The 21570-nt window shown below is 34.8% G+C and overlaps 1 protein-coding gene across 4 annotated transcripts in view; it reads left to right on the forward strand.

The window, feature by feature from the left end:
- PHKB (phosphorylase kinase regulatory subunit beta) overlaps nucleotides 1-21570 on the forward strand; it is a 248296-nt gene that overhangs the window by 78198 nt on the left and 148528 nt on the right. For all 4 annotated transcript variants that reach the window (XM_072632135.1, XM_072632137.1, XM_072632134.1 and 1 more), the window contains one exon: nucleotides 14284-14399. In XM_072632135.1, the coding sequence (XP_072488236.1) occupies nucleotides 14284-14399 (116 nt within the window). The remainder of the gene's footprint in view (nucleotides 1-14283; nucleotides 14400-21570) is intronic.

Here is a 21570-nt window from a genome sequence, read left to right on the forward strand (position 1 = left end):
GCCAGGTTTTGACCTGTGGTATCTCTTTTTTAAAAAAATTGAGAAAAGTCAGAGAAATTATCATTTGAAGTTCAGTAAAGTACAAATGTTCTAATCAAAACCATCAATGAATTCATGACATACCACATGCCATTACTCTAGACATGAGTATGCTGTTTGTACTTATAGTAAGCACTTAGCAAAATGATATTGAATGACTGTATCCATAAAGTCAGTTGCTAAATGATAAAAGAATATCAATAGAATAGCCTTCATATTCACACAAAAGAGATATTAACTAAAGGTTTTTGTTGGTCTATTCATTTTGCTTTTTAAACTGAAATAAATTATTTTAAAAGTGAAGGTTTCAAAGACCAGTTTTGTCAGTGGATGCCTGTGTTTTTTTTTTTTTTAATTTAAAGTAATAATAGCTAATAACAATAACAGCTAACATGTTTGTGGTACTTCAAGATTTGCAAAGCCCCTTACAAATATTACTTTGTTTTATCCTTGCCACAACCCTGGGAGGTAAGTACTATTGTTATCCCCACTTTACAGATGAGGAAACTGAGACTCAGAGAGATTACATGATTTACCCGGTGTTCATGAATGTCTCATGTTCGGATTTAAACTCAGTTCTTCCTGACTCAAGGTCCAGCACACTATCCACTGTACCACTTAGATGTCTTTTTTTTTTTTTAAAGAATCTACTTCTCAGTTTTTGTATATTTCTTTTAAGTTGTTGTGACTAACATAGTCATTTCTAAGGGATTTTCATAACTAAGAGACATAATAATTTGAAATGACATCGTTTTAAATGGTTATTTTTACATGTAGCCTAGAAGTAAAGAGGCTAGCACTACCCTCAACTTTCTCCGGTCTCTCTCTCTTCATGGGTTGTGACTGGCTTTTTTTATCCTACCCCACTTCAGTAGGTTGAAGTGATACCTCAGGAACATGACCAGCCACAATCATGATCATGTAGCTGCTTAAACTATTTTTCACAGTCCTCTCTTAAACCCTTGTGTGGGGGAATATACTTCTACTCCTTTCCATTTTAGTGCCTGAAGACCCATTAGTGTGATTCTCATTTACACAAAATCTGTCACAGTGACACCATTGACTTAGACATGAAACATTTACTAAATAACAACAAAAGCTGGAATACTAACGTTTGCTCAGGGGAAGGCAAGAGCAAGAACAACCATTGTTAGAGAAATCTAGCAGAGACGAACATGAGTAGGGAACCCTAAGTACTTGGGATAACTAGTGACTGTATAATATGCCTTTGTATCCTTGGGTCTTTTTAGAAAATAGTCTGCACCATTTATCATCTGCTGGGAAAAACCATTTCTCATTGAATCAGTGATAGAGTCCTGAGAAAGTATTATGGTCTTAGTGTCAAACTATTTCTTTTAATCTGATGAACTTCTTCAGATTTGCTCTGTGACTCTAAGAATTTGCTCACTTTCAAGTTACAAATATTAAAAGGACCATGCAGCCCTATTGTATTTTTTTTTTTCTTTTTCTTTAGTATGTGGTTTATAGTGTAGGCAATAGAGTGCTGAACTTGCAGTCAGGAAGACCTGAGTTCAGATCCTCACTAAAACACTTTATGTAAAAAACTTTCTAAACATTTAAATACTGTAAAAATAAGAGTTTCTATGATGGTGCTGTTTTAGCAGCATTTCATTTGTAAATTTTCTAGTGTCATTCTCTTTAATTTACGCTTAAGAAAACAAAGGAATTTCAAGTTTCTGGCTTTTCCTCATCTTGCTCACAAATAACTAAGTTTCATAAATTTTACTTCTTTATAGTTGGTTTCAGAAGCTCAGCTAACTAACTGTGGCATAAATCAACTTACTTGGGTTGTTTCAAGGGTGTATGTCAAATCATCTTTCTCCTGAAATTAACTTCTTGTCAGTTAGTGATTCTTCAGAATTCTATGTTAAAGGCAGAATAAACAGAAAAATGTTACTTGAAGCCTTTGCAAATCTTATTTCTAAAAATAACAATGAAGATGCCAGTTTGATTGTACTGGTGCAACTGAGAGGTTATTTTGCTTCCTATTACATTAGACCTTCATGGCACAATACATTTTATCCAGTGCATGTAGTCAGAACAGACTCTAATCCTGTTTGAAGGAATTGTTTAAAAGGAGTTGCCACATTACTCATTGCTACATGCTAGAAATCAGGAGCAGTCCACAACCCTGTCTCATCATCTGAAATATTTTTCATTGTACCTCAAAAGCAAATATATAAAATAATTTTTATAACTATTTTATAAATAATGCATAAACTGAAATGATCCAGTGGCATCTAGGTGGTTCAGTGAATAAAGTCAGGAAGACTATAGTCAGGAATCTATAGTCAGGATCTATAGTTAGGAAGACCTAAGTTCAAGTCCATCCCCAGATACTTACTATCTGTGTGACCACAAGCAAGTCACTCAATCTTTACCTTGGTTTCTTTATCTTCAAAAGGAGAATAATAATTAGTGTCTACCTCCCAGATCTCCCAATGAGTATAAAATAGGATTATATTTATAAAGCACCTTGCAAATGTTAGAGCACTATATAAATGCTATTATTGTTATTATTATTAATCTTTCCCAAAGGAGAAACAAGTAAAGTGACAAAATTTCCTTATCTTCCAAAATTGCTATCTTTTAAAATTATCAGCCACAGTTTATTATTTAGTAATCATTCCACAGCCCTGTAAGCGAAATAATATTTTATCATACTTCAGTTATCCTAATTGAAGGCATTTTGGAGATATATAAATTCATCAACTTCTGTTAGCTGTCTCTAAATATATATAAATGCCTTTGACTGGTCAAACAGCTTATAGCAAGAAAGAAGATGTAAGAAGCATACAAATTTCCCCTTATTATTTTTTGTCAGCACAAAAGGGAATAAACCCATAATGTCTAATAGTATGCTTAGTATTGAAGATTTTCAAGTATTGATCAATCTAATAACTGATAATTATGAACCAGAAAGGGAGGGAACATCTGGCATTTTCTGACCCATTTTGACTTTGTTTTTTTTTTTCAAGGCTAATACTTCAGAGTTAGTTCTTTTAAGGTGTTATACCTGTAGATTATATAAGGTGCCATTTTGTTGATGGTGCTACTTTTAACTAGGGCACTGTTGTCCAAATACTTAGATTTCTTGTAGGCATTGTTATTTAAGTTTTCCTGCTTGGCTATAGCTTTTAATCTATAAAATAGAACACTAGCTAAATAATCATACATTTTAAATATTCTTCTTAAACACACAATTGCTACACATTTCAAAGGAACATAAACATTTAGATACAGTATACCATGTTAGAGTATCACATATTTCTCTTTATTGTCTTAATTTTTGTTTCCATGTGCTAAGTGTGACATGAAAAATTGGGTAGTAACAAAGGTTCTCAAAAGAGGAAAGAGCTTAAATTAAAATGTAATTTAAGTGATTTAATCTAGATGTGATAAACATTGCAATAAGATATTGAGAGACATCATGGAATGTTCAGTGGCAGACCCTCTAAGATTTGAATTGATATACGATTAATCTTGAAAATTTTAGTTAGGTCCTGTTACTAACATAATATTTCAATTATTTTTATTGAACTTGATAGTTTATACATGTAATTAACCCAAGTGGCACTATATATAACATGCAGACATGAAAACCTTAGAAGAACTATGAATAACCTCTGATGTTACTGTGATGATGTTATCCCTAAAAATTTAAAACTAAAGAATGACTTGAATAGTTTGTCTAATTTTTTGAGTTTATTTTGATTCTTTGTAGTTTGATTTTTGAGAATATCGGTTCCATTCTGCTTTTGTGAATCAGATATATACACAAATCTTAACAGTAGAAATTTGCTTCTTTTTCTCTTATCCTTATTTGAAAGATTTGGGAGGGTGTGTGTGTGCGTGCGTGTGTGCGTGCGTGTGTGTGTGTGTGTGTGTGTGTGTGTGTAAAGTCAATGAGACACTGGGCTACAGAGTGTTAAAGTAATGCCTTTGAATATAGACAGATGCTTGTCATCAGACACTAAAATCTAAACTGGGTTCAGGATACCATTTCTAGAAAACATTTCCCAACACAAAGTGTTGAAAATTTCATTCATTATTCATTATTTGAAAACTTTCCAAGTAACCACAGTGAAATTCTTTTTCTTATTTAAGAAAAAGAATTCTTATTTATGGCCGGGTATATTCTTCTCAATAGAATAGGTACCTGCATTTCAGTGTTCTTAATGGAGATCCATTTCCTCAAATAAAAAAAGCCATAATTAAGAATTTTTACGCCTGAACACATTTATTTGATAATGGTGGGGGACAAAGTAATGATAGGTATGATCATTTCTTTGTAGGGTTGAAGTAGATCATAGGTAGAAGAATTAAAAAGAATGAGGAACTGTGAAACTGAGGTCTTCAAAGGTAACAGTGATTATGTTGGAGAAAACAACTCAGGTACTAGACTTATTGATGGAGAGAGAGCAGGAGTGATTTAGAGGTCCATAGATGACAACTACAAGAATATGGTTAGGATGGAGTGAATTTTAAAGAAGAAAAGATGTGGTTGCTGTGATGATATCAGAAAGAATGTCTGAAATGTGAATGGAGGCTGAGTATGTCAACTCCTCTTCCTTGCCCTTTGTGTCAGGAGGTGAGAGAGAAGCAGTAGCTAGTCTTGGAGAGTCATATCAGTGATGAAGTAACTTTAAGAGAATGTTACATTTCAACAAGCCAGAGGATGGAAGAAATGTGAGAGGAAGACATTTAGTGTGAAGTTATGGTTCCAGAGTATTCAGTGGTAAGGAAAGGCTAGATCTGAGTTTGGGGGGTGAGAGCAGCATCCATTGCCCTGATGTTGTGATGATCTTGGGCATTATGCATGGCAGAGATCTCCAGGTCAGGTGCTATATATAGGGATAACCTGTCCCAGTAGAAAGGTAGCCTCAGAAGAAAGACATTATGGCTGCAGGACCATAGGAAGGGAGCTCTTTTTCAGGGTTTGGGACATATCTATAAATGCTTGGTTATAGTTTCAACTCTGAAGTATATGAAAGTATTTTTCAATTTACACAAGAAAGATAGGATTCTAAGAGATTGAGCAAGCCACAGTGGTCACATCATAACAAAACTAAAATAAAATTTTCTGAAAACTCTAGTTTGGTGAAGGTGATATCTGAGTAATGTAACTTCACCTTCTTTAGAAACAACTGGAAGAAAAGAAGTCATAAGATCAGTAATCAAACACTATAATGACATCACTCCTTACATATTATTTTTACATTTGATCACCCTAAGAATCTAGTACATAGATATATACTTAGAAAATAATTTTTCTATAATGAAAGAACCTTCAACTGGATTCAAATTGAATATTTTTTCAGTAGATGTGACTATTACAGGGATTTACTCTAGGCTGAGATGTTACAGTGGCTATTTTATTGTGAAATACTGCTGCTTTCAGTGACAGCTTGGGTGTTAAAATACCTTCAACTCTTCATTGTCTAATTTAACTCTATAGTCCTATGATATAGCAGTTACATTAGCATTTTCTGCCACTAAATCTTAAAAGTATTGAATAACAAAATCAGTTAGGAATCTAACCACATGTAAGGAATGCACCATTTACTTGAGAATTGCCTATTGTATATATAAAAAAATCCTAGTAGGACAGCAAATTGCCTTCTTTGTAAAATAGAATTTATTGGTAGCTGTCAGGATGAGAATACAAGGTCATTAAAGTATGTTAGCCCTATTAGCTATAAAGCCTTCTGTTGTGGCATTCTCAAATATGTGGTATAGGTAGCTTGTGAATTATAAAAATGTTTTCAGAATTATTGTCCAACATGTGTATATGGAAAACTGAGTAGCAAGCTGTAAAAGTAATATGAACTTAGGTAGCTTAATAACATATTTCCCTTTTCTCTAATTAACTTATGCTTGAGCATAAACAGCTATTTATAGTTCCTGATGTGACAGAAAAGATTGTTTACCAGTAGCCCAAGTTACCTATTTTTAAATCTTCAACCTTTACTCAAAGCAATCTGAACATGGCCCTATATTGGCTTCAGCCTCTCAAGTGTCATGTGAGCTCAATACTGATTGCAGATAAGATAGAAACCCTAAATTTAGCATTTGATGTCTCTTCTACTAATAGCATACTCTTCAGATAGTTTTCTGGTTTTTTTTTTTTCTCTTTTTTGGAAAGTTCTGATACCTAAGAGTCTCCTTGACTGTTTGGAAGTCTTAAAAGGACATATTTAAGTGTTGCTATGCGGCCATGGTGTGACAAATTGACCTGGTTTGCTTAAAAATTTCAAAAAATATTTAGTGAATATATATAGTTCTGATATTTTTTGTAGTCTACTGACATTTGAAAAACAGATTCTTTTTGTAGATGTTTGGAATATGCTTGATTTGTCAACATTTATAGGATATTTCAGTACAATTTTAATAGTGATGCATATTTTCTAGAGACCTCTTTTGGTTAAAGTTCCTTAGAATTGAACATATTTACTCTTATCAACTGTGTGATGTAATGGTTATAACAGAATGTAAGGAGAAATTCGTTGAAGACTTTCCAAGGAAAGAAGAATACAAGATAGCTTTGAAAATGTATCTGATTTAAAAAAAAATCCTCATCTTAGTCCAAGAAATAGTTTAAAAGATATCATCAAGGCAGCATATGATGAGAAAAGGAGGTGGGGCAGTCAAACAGATGATTCATATGCTTCTCTGTTATACTAGAAATGTTAAAAAACAAAATAAAATCTGGAAACAACCTCTAGCACATAGTATAGATCTTCCATAATAGATGAATGAAAGACATGAATAAAGATCACAGAAATGAGAATCATAGAAATGTATGGGCTGTGATCTATGCTGATAGCAGGAACATTACAACAGGGACATATCTTAAGAGTTTAAGCAAAATGTTGGTTCATCATAGAACTAGGAAAGAATTTCATAGAATATAGGATAGATTTAGGGCAGTGAGATGGCACAGTGGATAGAGCACCAGGTTTGAAGTCAGGAAGACCTGAGTTTAAATCTGGCCTTATTAGCTATGTGACCTTGGGCAAGTCACTTAACCCTGTCTGGCTTAGTTTCTCATCTGTAAAATGAGCTGGAGAATGAATCAGCAAACCATTCCAGTATCTTTGCTAATCAAGTCCCAAGTGGGCTCATGAAGAGTTGGTCACAACTGAAACGATCGAACAACAACAAAAGCATAGATTTAAAACTAAAAAGGACCTTATAGTTCGATTCCCTTGTTTTATAGATGAAGAAAGTGAAACTCAAAAAGGATATGTGACTTGCCATGAGTAATACATGTATTGCCATGAGTAATACAAATATCTGAGGCAGAATGAGAACCCAAGTTTTCCAGATTCCAGGTCAATTGCCCTATCCCTTATGCTATGCTACCTCCCTTTAACTGTTACCTATAATGGTACACATAATCAATACTTAATAAATATACACTGTGTACAAGGTCCTGAAAATACAAAGATTAAAAAAAAGTTTTGTCTTAAGAATATAGGGGAGAAATGGTGTTTATGTAGGTAATTATGATACAAGATGTGACATCAGCAGAGGCGAAATCCAGGCAAAAAGTTCTTAGAAAGTATGAGGAGGATATATTTTCACTTGTGGGTATGTGGGAGATCTTTATGGAGGAGACTGCACCTGAACTGAGCCCTGAAGAAAGGAAGAGATTTTAATAGTTCTAATAGTGGATTTGGAAAGAAGTGAATTCCAGGAAAGAAGAATGGTCTCTTTAAAACCCTCAAGATAGGAGATTTCCCAATCTTTAAATATAATAACTAATAGTTGTGTCTGATTAGAATATACTGTACATAAATAGAAGTAATTTGAAATGAGCTTAGAATGGTAGCTGCAACAGTCACATTCTGGACAGCTGTAAATGCTAAACTAATAAGTTTGTATTTTATGCTTTAGAGATCCATTAAGGGTACTAAACAGGGAAATAGAGTGTTCACATCTGTTCATTCAGAAGATGCAGATATGGGAACTAGGATAGTGACATTTGACTGGAGGGAGTGAAATACAAATTCATAACCAATTAAAGGTAGGAGTGATGAGGAAAGAAAAGAGTCAGAGACCACTCCAAGATTTTGAACCTCGGTAACTAGGAGGATAGTGGTACCACCTATGGAATTAATCCATTAGCATTTTTTAAGCACTTATGTTAAGCATTATGAAACATATAGGGGATTTTTAAAAAGGGAGGTGGTGAGAAAAGCAGACCCTGTCCTCAAGGAGCTTTCATTCTAATAGGGGAGCCAATATAAATCATAGTATATAAGATTGAAAAGATAAAAGGTAACCTTTGAGAGGAGACTACTAATAGATGGAGCATGGAAAGAAACAAGGAAAGACCTCCTATATAAGGTGGCATTTGAACTGAAAATTAAAAGAAGTCAAGGATTCCAAGAGTTGGAGATTGAGAAGAAGGGCATTCCAGGCATGGGGAACAGTACCTGCAAAGTCTCAGAAACAAGAGATGGACAGTCATGTGCTAGGAGCAGGTAGATTGTGAAATGTGTAAAGAAGAATAGAATGTTAGAATGTAGGAAAGATAAGGTGGGCCCCAGTTGTAGAAAGTTTTAAAAACAAAAAAAACCCCCCAAAAGCCAAAGAATTTTATATTTTCTTCTTGAGGTAAGAAGGAGTCACTAGAGCTCACTGCAAGGGTCTGGGGATGACATGATCTTCTGACAATGACCAGATGACCCCATGTCTATTGTAATTGCAGATTGGATTTTTGTTGACGTGTACTGGTTGAAGTCCCTTTAAACTCTTAAGATTCTGTGAATCTATTCTATAATATGATCTTGCAGTAATTTATAGGATGGTTTAGAGTAAGGGATAAGGCAAAGAAGTCATTATCATAGAAGGCAAGAGAATACAAAACTTCTCCCTCCCCCTTCCCCAGGAAGGTTATGGTTGTTTGTTCCAAGGGGTACAGAAACCTCAAAATTTTGAGGATTGAGAAGACACTATTGGATTTGGCAAAGAGAAGATAAGAAGCTTTTGAAAGAAAAGTTTCTGTATAGTGTCTGGGCAAACAGGTCATTAAAAAAGACATGAGTGAATAGGAGCGGGTATAGCAATGTAATACCTATGAAGGGAAGAAGTATAGCAGTATAATACCTATGAAGAGTTTGGTATTGAAAAAAGAGATTAAATGGAAATTATAAAGTATTGTGCTTCAAAATTTATCTAATTTTCACCATTATTTCAACTTTTTCATGCTGATTTTTCATAAAATTATATAATTCAAGAATTAGAAGGGACACCAGAGAAGCAACAAGAAAACCCTTGATTTTAAATGTCCTTAATCAAAAGAAATAAAGTATGGGTAGGTAACAAGGTGAATTAGAGATCTCAATACAAGAAGGTGAATTTGGGGCAGAGTAGAAGGATGCACCTCTAGAAGCTGTCCTTCCATAGCCCATGAAATACGTGTAAAAAATGAGTCTGAACAAATTCTAGAGCAGCAGAAGCCGCAAAACAGCAGAGTGAAAGAGATTACCAGCCCAAGGCAGCCTGGAAGGCCAACAGGAAAGGTGTATCATGCCTGGTGCAATGTAGCACAGCATGGGCCAGCCACAGCAAAGACAGGACTGGAGTGTTCTTCAAGGCACCACTGGTAGCAGCTGCTGGTCCCAGATTCCTTAACTGACAGACACCAAAGACAGCTTCAAAGGTCAGTTAGAAAGCTCTTTCACTAGGGTGAAAAGGGAATGCAGTGGTCCAGCCCTGACCCTAGGCAGTATCAGCTTCCATTGCTGGAGCACTGACCTAAATCCCCTGGGGGAATTGAGCAGCTGATCTGAATCTCAGCCCTGACTGGCAGGCAAGGAAGAGTACTGATGTGGTGGAACTGGTGGAGGCTCTGGAGAGGGAATCCTGCTCACAGACCAGAGTGCAGGCCAGGAGATGAATAAATTCCTCTCCCTTGATTGTGCCACCTTGGAGGAACTGAGAACTTACAGGTCACCAGAGTATACCCTCCCTTTGACAAAGAACTCAAAACTCAAGGAACTGGCTGGGAAAATGCCCCCCAAATGGAAAAAGAATAAGGCAATAGAAAGTTACTTTCTTAGTGAGCAGGTATTTTCTTCCATCCTTTTGGATGAGGAGGAACAATGCATACCATCAGAGGAAGACCTAAGAGTCAAGGCTTCTGCATCCAAAACCGACAAAATAAATATGCAGTGATCACAGGCCATGAAAGAGCTCAAAAAGGATTTTGAAAATCAAGTAAGAGAGGTGGAGGAAAAATTGGGAAGAGAAATGCAAGTGATGCAAGAAAATCATGAAAAGCAAGTTAACAGCTTACTAAAGGAGACCCCCCAAAATGCTGAAGAAATTAATGCCTTTAAAAATAGACTAGCACAAATGGCGAAAGAGGCCCAAAAAGCCAATGAGGAGAAGAATGTTTTAAAGATAGAATTAGCCAAATGGAAAAGGAGGTTCAAAAGCTCACTGAAGAAAATAGTTCTTTTAAAATTAGAATGGAGCAGATGGAAACTAATAACTTTATGAGAAACCAAGAAATTACAAAACAAAACCAGAAGGATGAGAAAATTGAAGACAATGTGAAATATCTCATTGGAAAAACAACTAACCTAGAAAATAGATCCAGGAGAGACAATTTAAAAATTATGGGACTACTTGAAAGCCATGATAAAAAAAAGAGCCTAGACATCATCTTTCATGAAATTATCAAGGAAAACTGCCCTGATATTCTGGAGCCAGAGGATAAAATAAATATTGAAAGAATTCACTGATCATGTCCTGAAAGAGCTCTCCTAAGAAAAACTCCTAGGAATGTTGTAGCCAAATTCCAGAGTTCCCAGGTCAAGCAGAAAACATTGCAAGCATCCAGAAAGAAACAATTCAAGTATTATAGAAATGCAGTCAGGATCGCACAGGATCTGGCAGCTTCTACATTAAGAGATCGAAGGGATTGGAATAGGATATTCCAGAAGTCAAAGGAACTAGGACTAAAACCAAGAATCACCTACCCAGCAAAACTGAGTATAATACTTCAAGGGAAAAAATGGTCATTCAATGAAATAGAGGACTTTCAGTAGAGGACCAGAGCTGAATAGAAAATTTGACTTTCAAACAGAACAATCAAGAGAAGCATGAAAAGGTAAACAGGATAGAGAAATCATAAGGGACTTACTGAAGCTGAACTGTTTACATTCCTACATGAAAAGATAATATTTGTAACTCTTGAAACTTTTCTTAGTATTTGGGTAGTTGGAGGGATTATATACACACATATAGACACAGGGCACAGGTTGAGTTGAATAGAAAGGGATGATATCTAAATAAATAAAGTTAAAGGGTGAGAGAGGAATATATTGGGAGGAGAAAGGGAGAAATGGAATGGGGGAAATTATCTCAAAAAAGCAAGAAAAAGCTTTCTCATTGGAGGGGAAAAGTGGGAGGTGAGAGTGAAAAGGTGAATCTTACTCTCATCACATTTGGCTTAAAGAGGGAATAACATGCTCACTCAATTTGGTATGAAAATCTATCTTACACTACAGGAATAGGGGATAAGTGGGGTGTGGGGGATGTTAGAAGGGAGGGAAAATGAGAGGACAGGGTAAATTAGAAGTAAACACTTTTGGTGAGGGATAAAGTCAAAAGAGAGAACAGAATAAATGGGGGACAGGATAGGATGGAGGGAAATATAGGTAGTCCTTCACAACATGACTATTATGGAAGTCTTTAGCAAAACTACACATATATAGCCTATGTTGAATTTCTTGCCTTCTCAGTGGGGATTGGTGGGGAGGGAGGAAGGGAGAGCAGTTAGAACTCAAAGTTTTAAGAACAAATGTTGAGAATTGTTTTTGCATGTACCTGAGAAATAAGAAATACAGGTAATGGGGTATAGAAATCTATCTTGCCCTACAAGAAAAGAGAGAAGATGGGGATAAGGGAAGGGAGTGGTGTGATAGAAGGAAGGGTAAATTGCAGAAAGGGGTAATCAGAATGCACAGTGTTTTTGGGTGGGGGAAGGGGAGAGAAGGGAAGAAAATTTGAAACAAACCCTTGTGGAAATGAATGTTGAAAACTAAAAATAAATAAATTGGAAAAAAAAAAAGAAGGTGAATTTGATGTCATAGTATCCACAAGACTTGAGAGGATGAAATAAGTCTTTTATTTGGGAAAAACTATATGGATTAAAAGGAGAGGTGGAACATTGTATATTAAAAAAAGTATTTTATGAGGAAATCCAGGAGTTGAATGGCATGAAGGAAAATCACAGGGAAAGCATGTGGGTTAAGGACCATGGAGCCAGCAGAAACACAAGTCATAATGTCATTGGAGTATACTATACACTACCTGGAGAGAAAGAAAAAAAAAATAGGAGTTGAAGAAAGAGATTGTTGGTACCAAGGTATGATGGAAGAGATAGAGGGGACTTCAATTTTCTGTACATCTTCTCAAAGAAAAGCATTCAATAATTACTTTTCTCAGTGATCCTTTCACCCCTCATAAAATTTGGGAACTAAATAAGGAGATATTCTGTTGTAGATGTGATTCTCATTTTATAGGAAGAACTCATTGCTAGAGTGGAAATGATGAGTTCCTTAGAGGAATGTGGTTATCGTACCTTAGAATTTCAGGTAAAGAAAGACAAAAATAGCTTACAGTATGGTCTGAGGTATGTTGGCTTTGAGAAGGATAGATATCTAAGAGTAGAAAGACTAAGCTGAATCCTATACGCTAATATACTAAAGAGCAAGTCAGCCTAGGAGAGCTTAGAAAATTTTCAAGAACGATATTCTGAAGACACAGAAAACTTCTGACAATGGGGAAAGTGGAAAGTTATCCAAAGAGACCAAAGTAGAGAAAAGAGGACTTAATTAACCAAGATTAAAAAAAAAAAGCCCAACAGCCCAGCAATATGTACAGAAGTAAATGTAAGGAAAAATTATAAGAAGATGAATATACCTCTTTTGCATAGTCTTGTAAGAACAGTAACAGGTATGCTAAAGTACTGAATGGTTTTAGACTTGCATGGAAGGTTAAGGGCAAAAAAAATGGATGTGTGTGCATTTAAGCTAGCCTAGGGTAAAGAGGAACATCAAAGAAGTAAAAGGATTACTTACCCCTTAGATATGTAGAAAAGGTAATACGTAAGATAATTTAGGGAGATAGAATATACCCAGCTGCTGTAATATTCAGGTTGCCAAATCCAGATTAATTACAGGGTAATGAAAAATTCAGTAGATGTTACTGATGAGCAAGTGTTAGTGATTTTTGAAAGGTCATGGAGAATAAGAAAGATAAAACAGGATTGAAAAAAGGCAAATATCTTGATTCTCTTATACAAATGAGGGAGGAGTGCAGACCATATATTTGTATAGTTAGGATTTGGAGCTGATTGTATGACTAGTTCTCAGAAGTCAAGGCAAGAAGCATTTCTTTATTAACCACTTTATGCCAACTACTGTACTAGTCATTAATTATTTGATGTTAACGTTAATGCCCTTAATTTCTCAGGTATTAGATGGGAATAATTAGCAATACATGTGAAAAAAGATTTGTGTGTTTTCATGGACTAGAAACTTAAGTGGTGGCCAAAAAAGTTAACACAGTCTTAGGCTACTGGTACTGATACTTCTCCTTCTCCTTCTTTTCCTTCTCCTTCCTCTTCCTCTTCCTCTTCCTCCTTCTCTTCCTTCTTCTTCTTACTGTTTCAGAGGTGGGACTTGAACTTAGGTCTGTGTTAACTGATGTATGAATAGAATGAGGGAGGTAATATTTCCATGTATCTTGCATAGTAAGATCATAGTTGGAATGTCACTTTATAAATTGGGCATTTCATTTTATGAAAAAAGGTTGATAAGTAGAATGACAACCTGGATGGTGGAGAGTCTTGAGATTTAGGAGGTTTTCACTTTGAAAAATTTTAGTTATTTTTGTTTTTTCTTATATTGTGAAATTTTGCTTCTTTGCCACTTCTTGCTTGTTGTCCCTAGTTTTGATTATTAAGATTCTTCCCTTCTTTTAAGAAACTGATTCCTGTTGATTCTCACATTTTGCTTTGGTATTGTCAGATGCGACAGTTGTATAGTAATATGATTGTCAACAAGAATTCTTAAATTTAGAATAATCACTGAAATATTAGTATGAATCTGAGAACTATATTAAAAACTGTAACTCGGAGCAAGTACATCATTTTCAAGCTTGCCAACTGAACCTTAAATTACTCTTTTCTTTTTACCTTAGGTAGCATTCATTCAAAACCTGGTATTTTGTGTAGAAAGAGTCTACCGTGTACCTGACTTTGGTATCTGGGAAAGAGGAAGCAAATACAACAATGGTAGCACAGAGCTACATTCAAGGTAATTTTCAGAGTTCTAAGTGCTGTTTGATTTAAATGTACAGAATTTGAATATGAATAGGAAATCAAAAGAGTATATCAGAATGGTTTCTGTGGTAATTTTCCAACTCATTTTTATATACATAATGAAGATGAAATTCACTTAAAATTAAAGCAAGTGTACCAGATTAACTGCTCTGGTAGCTGAATTCACTGTCTTCAAACAGATTCAGCAAGTGAACTGGAATTTTCCCCATCTTAGCTTATAGAATTCAATCTCCACAGTTGATTCAGCATCTGAACTTTATGTTGAATTCTCTCAATTACCCCCATCCCCCTTTGAAATAACATCCTTTGAAAGTCTAGATATGTCATTTCCTAGAAAACACTATAAAGGACTTTATATTCCCTGTCATATTTTAAATTAAATTTTGATGTGAACTCATATTTAATACTAAATATTATTGTGGAGAGGCTGAATAGTGTAATAGAAAAAAAAATCAGAAAATATTGAGTCAGAAAACCTGGTTCAAGTCCTGACCCTACAACTAACTATGTGTGACAAATGATTTCACTTCTTTATCCTCAGTTTTCTTATCTGTTCAAAAATGAAAGGGATTTTTGGTCATATGACCAATAAGATGAAGGATTGGAACTTTTCTTCAATGCCCCAGTAATCCAGAAAACCCCTTTAAGAATACACCGGAGTTAGAACAATTGGTCACATCCATAGATATGAAAACAAGAAGCCAATAAAGATAAGAACCTTATGAATTACCATGCTAATTTGTGAAACAGTAGAATCCCTCTCCCATCAGCCTCTACATTCTGACAGGATGTACAAACCAACCTACTGGCTTGGGTTTTGGTACCTACCCAGTGGCTCTTCTCATGCACAGGAGACTTTGATGAAACTCCCTTCTCACTTCTCACCCTTTACCCTGTTGTAACTAGTGGCAGACATGGTCTTTGCCCAGCCACATGGAGAAGGATTAGGTGACCTCATGGGTTAGGAAACATGAAGGAAGCAAAGAATCTGCTCTGAACACTTACCTTGCTGTGCCCTCACCACACATAAAGCAGTAGACACTTATCCCTCCCAGGCAAAAAGAAGAAAGGATGGGAGTCAGGGGTGGAATTGGTTAAGAGGTTCATATACATGGCTGCACCTAACCTCAAGAAAAGGCAAGTGAAATCTACTTGGGACCAGTCCTTTAAGAAGAGACCAAAGCCAGTTGACTCCCAATATGAGAGGAAGATGCGTCCAGCCCTGTGGGCTGTGACCTACTATCAAAGGGAGAGGAGTCAGAAAGTGAGTAATGGGAATATAAGGAAAAAGGCTAAAACAATAAACTATTTCAAGGAGAAAATTCAATGAAAAATCTAGAGCACAAGCAGATAAAGTAATGGAGAGCATACTAAAATTATAAGAGGTTTCTGTGGAAAATATGGTAAGGAAAGGCTAGAGTCAGGATTATATCCTGGAGAGGAATTAAGACCCAGCTAGGCTGGATGTCCTCCATAAAATAGAGGTTCTTGGAGGAATGACCCAATAAGAGGAAGAAGCCGTAGGGCAGAACTTCTCGGAAGAAGGTGATATAGTATAATACTCCACATAAGGGAATAGAATAATAAATTCTGAAAAGCAAAGGATCTCAAGATAGGACCCAAACTGATGTACCCATCAAACCTGATCAATTAAAAAAGATGGCCTTTCAATAAAAGAGAGGCATTTATCCTCTCCCCTCAAAAAAAGACAAGCAGAATATATCACTTACAAACACCTTAAACAACCAAAATGGAAGAAAGATAAAAATAACTACAGATGAAAGATTAAGTAGTGAAGTAAATAACCTCATTTCTAGAGGGTTTTTTTTTTTTTAAAGTAAGACTAGGGTTTTAAAAAAACAGATGAAGGACCACTGAGAAATGTTATTTTTAAAATACCCAGGGGGTATTGAGGAGATGAAAGTGGAATTTAAAGAAGTAAATGTGAAGTAGTAGAACTTAAGTATCATGAACTAAATTTTACAACTTAGCTGTAGATGAATCAGTGTGTTTTGTTGTGGCACATTGCAGAATGGGAGGCATGGTGCGTATGTAGAATGAGAGGTGGATCATAAGAGAGTTATGTGTTATATACCTAAGTAAGTCAATGGATGAACAATAAAGTGAAGATGTAAGTCCTATAATCTCAGCAAGAAGGGGAGGGAAGGAGAATGAGAGAGGTGGCAAGAGGGAGGGGAAGAAATTGAGGGGGTGGAAGTTTCAACTCTGTGGGGAGAGGCTTCTACTGATGTGCCCTTCCATGGAACAAGAAGTATATGTTTGTAATAAGGAATTGTGATCTTACAATGGATTTTATCTGGAGAGATTTGGTAACAGTAAGATCACTTTCTTTAAAAAAAAAATTGTTCCCATATAGACATTGTGTTGTCTTAGGAGAAATGAAATCAGAATTCTTGGGGCAGATAGCATCCAGGAGCATGAGGAAATGTGGACTTAAGGAGGAAATTGCATGGTATTGATCACTGAGAGAACATATGGTAGAAATGTACCTTATGGTTGTGGACACCAGGTAGTATCTGCTGTGGGATACACTTCTATCCATAATCTTTTTTTCCCCTCAAGTACTAAAAGATTGAGGCATAACATAGAAAAGGATATATGACAAGATCTCCTAAGGTAAGGAGGCTAAGAGGCAGACACAGAGGCAGATAGGAGGTTCTGTGAATAAAATTTTGAACTTAGGGTCAAGAGTACCTGAGTTCAAATCCATCTAACTGCACACAATTGCTATTTGTATAATCATAGGCAAGTTACTTATCTTCTTAATACCTCACTTATCTGTAAAGTGGAGATAATACCTCCTACCTCCCAATGTTACTGTGAAGATAAAATGAGTTAATATTTGTAAATCACCTTGCAAACCTTAAAGTGCTATGTGAACAGTAGTCAATAGCAGAAATTCGTCAGAAGAGAACTCAGACTTAGTAGCTAAAAAGTTTTGAATTCTATGAAGAACGCAGAGAAGCTCGAGATGAAATAAGTAAGGATATAAACCATGAATGAAAAAAATTAAAATTCAGAATTGACAGAAAGGGAAGTGAATTAATGAAAGAGTAAGTAAAGAAGTCTTTAGAAAAATGTAGCAAAAAAGTCCACGTCGTAAGAAACAATTCTAACCAAAAAATATGACAGGGAGAAAAACAGAGAACCCTTTGAAATAACCACTTCACTGAGAGGGCAAAAAGAGGAAGAAATGTATAACAAAATAAAATAAAGAAAAAGAATTAACAAGTTAAATAAAACTCCTTACTAGGAAAAAAGAGTTAACCAATAGGACAAGGAAAGAAAGTGAAGAGGGAAAGAGAGCTTGTGGGAATAGGGTTACATTAAATCAAATTAAGCAAAAGTAATTGTAGAGACAAAGCACTGACTTAAAAGAGGAAGAAGAAAAAGAAATGCTAATTAAAAGACAACAGTATTGGGTATGTGAAAGGAAATAGAAATCTAACCCATAATTTTAAATGTGAATAGAATAAGTAAATCAATAAAATGAAAGTGATGGATTGACTAAGAAAAGAAAACCTGTGATCTTTTGCTTACAGTGACATCTAAAAAGCAGATATATGTAGAATACATATGAGACTTTAACAAAATTTATTATGTATCATGAATCAAAAAAATTCAGAAATTTGTAACCATACTATCAGAATCAAAAATAAAAATTCACTATGTAAACAGATAAAGGAAATGATATGTTTAAAAGAATCTTACACTCTGAAGCAATATCCATATTAAATTTAAATGTTCCAAATGGCATAGCATATAAATTCATAATTGAAAAATATAACCAATTTACATTATGAAATCATGTATAGTTACCTAATAATGTATAGGCAATCATAATATTTTTATTTCAGAATTTAACAAAACTAATCAAGGTAAACAAAATATTGAATTGAACAAATTGTTAGAGAGATGGGAGCTAAAAGACTTATGGCACATTCTGAATATATAAAGTATAAATGTATTTCTCTGTACTATATGATAGTTTTACAAAAATTGTGTTTTGGAGGCATAGAAAAATTGTGAATAAATATAAAAAGGCAGAAATACTTTGCACATATTTTGTGATCTATAAGCAATCAGAAATAATTGAATTTAATCCAGTGCTCAATAAATACATAAAACATAGATTACTTAAAATAGAGTTTTTTCTTAGGACTGCTAGAAAATCTGGAAACCAAACTGGCAGAAATTAAACTTAGACCAATATCTTATACTGTAGTGAACAGTAAAGTGAAAATAGATACATGACCTCAATATTAAAGATCGTACCATAAGAAAAATAGAAGAGAAGCCAGCTACCTTCCATAGCTATAGGAAGATAAATCCTTAACCAAATATGGAATAGGAGCAATTACAAAAGGTAGTTTGTATTATGTTGCATGATTGCGTGCAACTTGATTGTTGAACTTGATTGCATGAAATTGAAAAGCATTTGCGTAAAGAAAATTAATGCATCTCAGATAAAAAAGGAATTAATCAAGTAAGAGAAAAATCTTTGTTTCATACCTCTCAGTTGAGGTTCTAGAATCCAAGACAAGTTAGACAACTAATGATGAAAAACCATGTACCAAAAGTGAGGTGGTTAAACAGTTCTCAAAAGGATTACAAACTATGAACAACTCAAACTACTTTACATAAGAGAAATGCAAATTAAAATGTCTCTGGAGTATAATTTCATACCTTGAAAATGAGCAAAATAGCAAAAATGAGAATAGTGATTGAGGGACTGTGGAAATACAAGCACACTAATGCATTGTTGGTGGGTCTGTGAATTAGTACAGTCATTCTGAGAAACATTTGGGAATTATGTAAAGATAGTGCCTAATATGTTTAAGCCCTTTGACCCAGAAATTCTGGGTCATTGACCAAAGAGAGATCATTGACCAAAAGAAAAGTTCCATGTTTACCATCATTTTTATAATAGTATTTTTTGTGGTAGCAAAGAACTAGAAACAAAATGGATGCCCATTGATTGGGAAATGGTTAAATAAATTGTGGTGCATGAATGTAATGGAATGATGATGAAGACTAGAATTTATGCAGCTTTTTAAGATTTAAAGAGAACTGTATATGTGTTATCTCACTGTCATAACAACCACTGGAAGTAGGTAATATTATCCCATTTTACAGATGAGAAAAGTGAGCCTGAAAGAGGCTCAATGACTTGCTTGGTCAGTATCATGCATCTAGTTAATATATGAGTTGACATTTGAAATCAGGTCTTCCTGACTCCCAAGTAAGGGGCTCTTATCAGAAATGATAAACATGAATATAGAGAAGCCTAGATAAACTTGTGCCAACTGATTCAAAGTAAAGGAATAAAGAAAATATTATGGACAAAGATGACCACAGCTTAAATGGAAAGAAAAATAATCCCAAAACAATTGATACCAAATATTGTGAAACACCTCACCTACACCTTTGCAGAAGTGAGAGTCTACAGGTATGGAACATGGTATGCAATATGAGATTTTTGTTTTATTCACTTTTGCTAATTTTTTTCTTTTTTCTTCTTATAAATTTTCTTTGTCATAAGGATTACTTTCTGGGAGGGCTTAATGTAGAAGGGTGCGGGGCACATTTAAGCAATGTAAAGATAAAAGCCATCAGAATCTGCTTTTTTCTTTTAAAAAAGAGTTGGTCTAGGTATAAATATCCCTTTTAGCTCTAACATTTTTTTAACCAAATTACGTTTACGTATTGTTTGAATTGAATGAGACACTATAGGCTGTGAATGATATAGGCTTATTACTTATTACTTTGTGAATTTCATTTGCTCCTTTAGATCACAAGATGTTCGTGAATTAGTATTTCTATATATGACTTAAGACAGTTAACACATCTCCCACTACTTCTTAAGTTTATGGCAAAGAAGTAGTTCCCTTCAACTACAGACTATAGCTCAATAAATCTTATCTCCTATATAGTCAAGAATGGATGTCAGAGTTTAAAATGAAAGTATCAATTCAAGGCCACCATGGTGTGACTATTTGTCAAAAGGTCAAAGAGAAACAGCAAAACCTAGATTAATTGGAAGCCATCCCTCTTTACTTCTGGGAAAAAGAAACAAAGCACAAGAAATTAAGCTACTGTAAAATTCCAGCTTCCCAAATACGTATTGGGACCTATACAGATTCAGCCTGATTTCTCATTCAATCTACATCAATAGGAATATATAATTATAATTTCTATCATAATTTTAACCCTAACAATCTTCAGGAAAGTGTTTATTTCCAGAAAAATAAAGTGATGTTTAGCATAGAATCCTTACTGAGGCAATAAAGTTAAACTAATACAATTATCAGTAAGGATCAAAATTTTTAAAAAATGTTTTCTTTCTCACATTTTATTAGCTCTAAGGATTTCGTCCTTAGTGTTTGTATCTCTTCCAGTTCCTACAGCTGAGTACTCTCTATTGTAAGTTCTTAATGAATTTTTGTCAAATTGAATCTTATCTCCTAAATTGAGCTGTCGTCTAAATTAAGCTGCAACCAAATTATAAGGAAATAAGTGACTCAAATAGGACTAAAATTAATTCACTTACAATTATGGAGTCATGGGTTGTTGTAACTAGAAAGGGCCTTTGTGATCATCTCATCCAGTCCCCATATTTGACCCTGTGAAGAAACTGTCATCCCCCCACCCTCAAAATGATGTGGCTTTCTGCTTTCATGTATCTAACGCTTCAGATGTTTCATTTGCATATGTACTCTTGAAACCTGTGCTGATTATAACTTTTTCATTTCTCTGACCAAAATAAGAAATCACTAGCTTCTTAAAACTTTGCTAGTCTGGTTTGCTAGAGGTTTAAAACAACTAGTTCCAAACTCAGTGCCTTTCTAATCTGTGTAGGACCAGCCAGAATTTTCACTTCATTGCCATAGTCTTTGAGAACTCAGGGTCACTTTTTTGTCAAGAAGAGACATCTGAGGACAATATCAGTGGAGATTTGTCTAATCAATATTTTTATAGATTTTTTTTCAACTATCCCTTTATAACCACTTACTTTTGGCTTATTCTTACTCTGACTTCTTTGTTTATAAGATATTTGAACTACTTTTTTTTCTTTTCAGTCTTGCAGTACCTGTACTAAGCAAGCAGAGAAAACAACTAGTGAA

Source organism: Notamacropus eugenii, chromosome 1 (genome assembly GCF_028372415.1).
Source record: "Notamacropus eugenii isolate mMacEug1 chromosome 1, mMacEug1.pri_v2, whole genome shotgun sequence".
Taxonomy (NCBI): Eukaryota; Metazoa; Chordata; class Mammalia; order Diprotodontia; family Macropodidae; genus Notamacropus; species Notamacropus eugenii.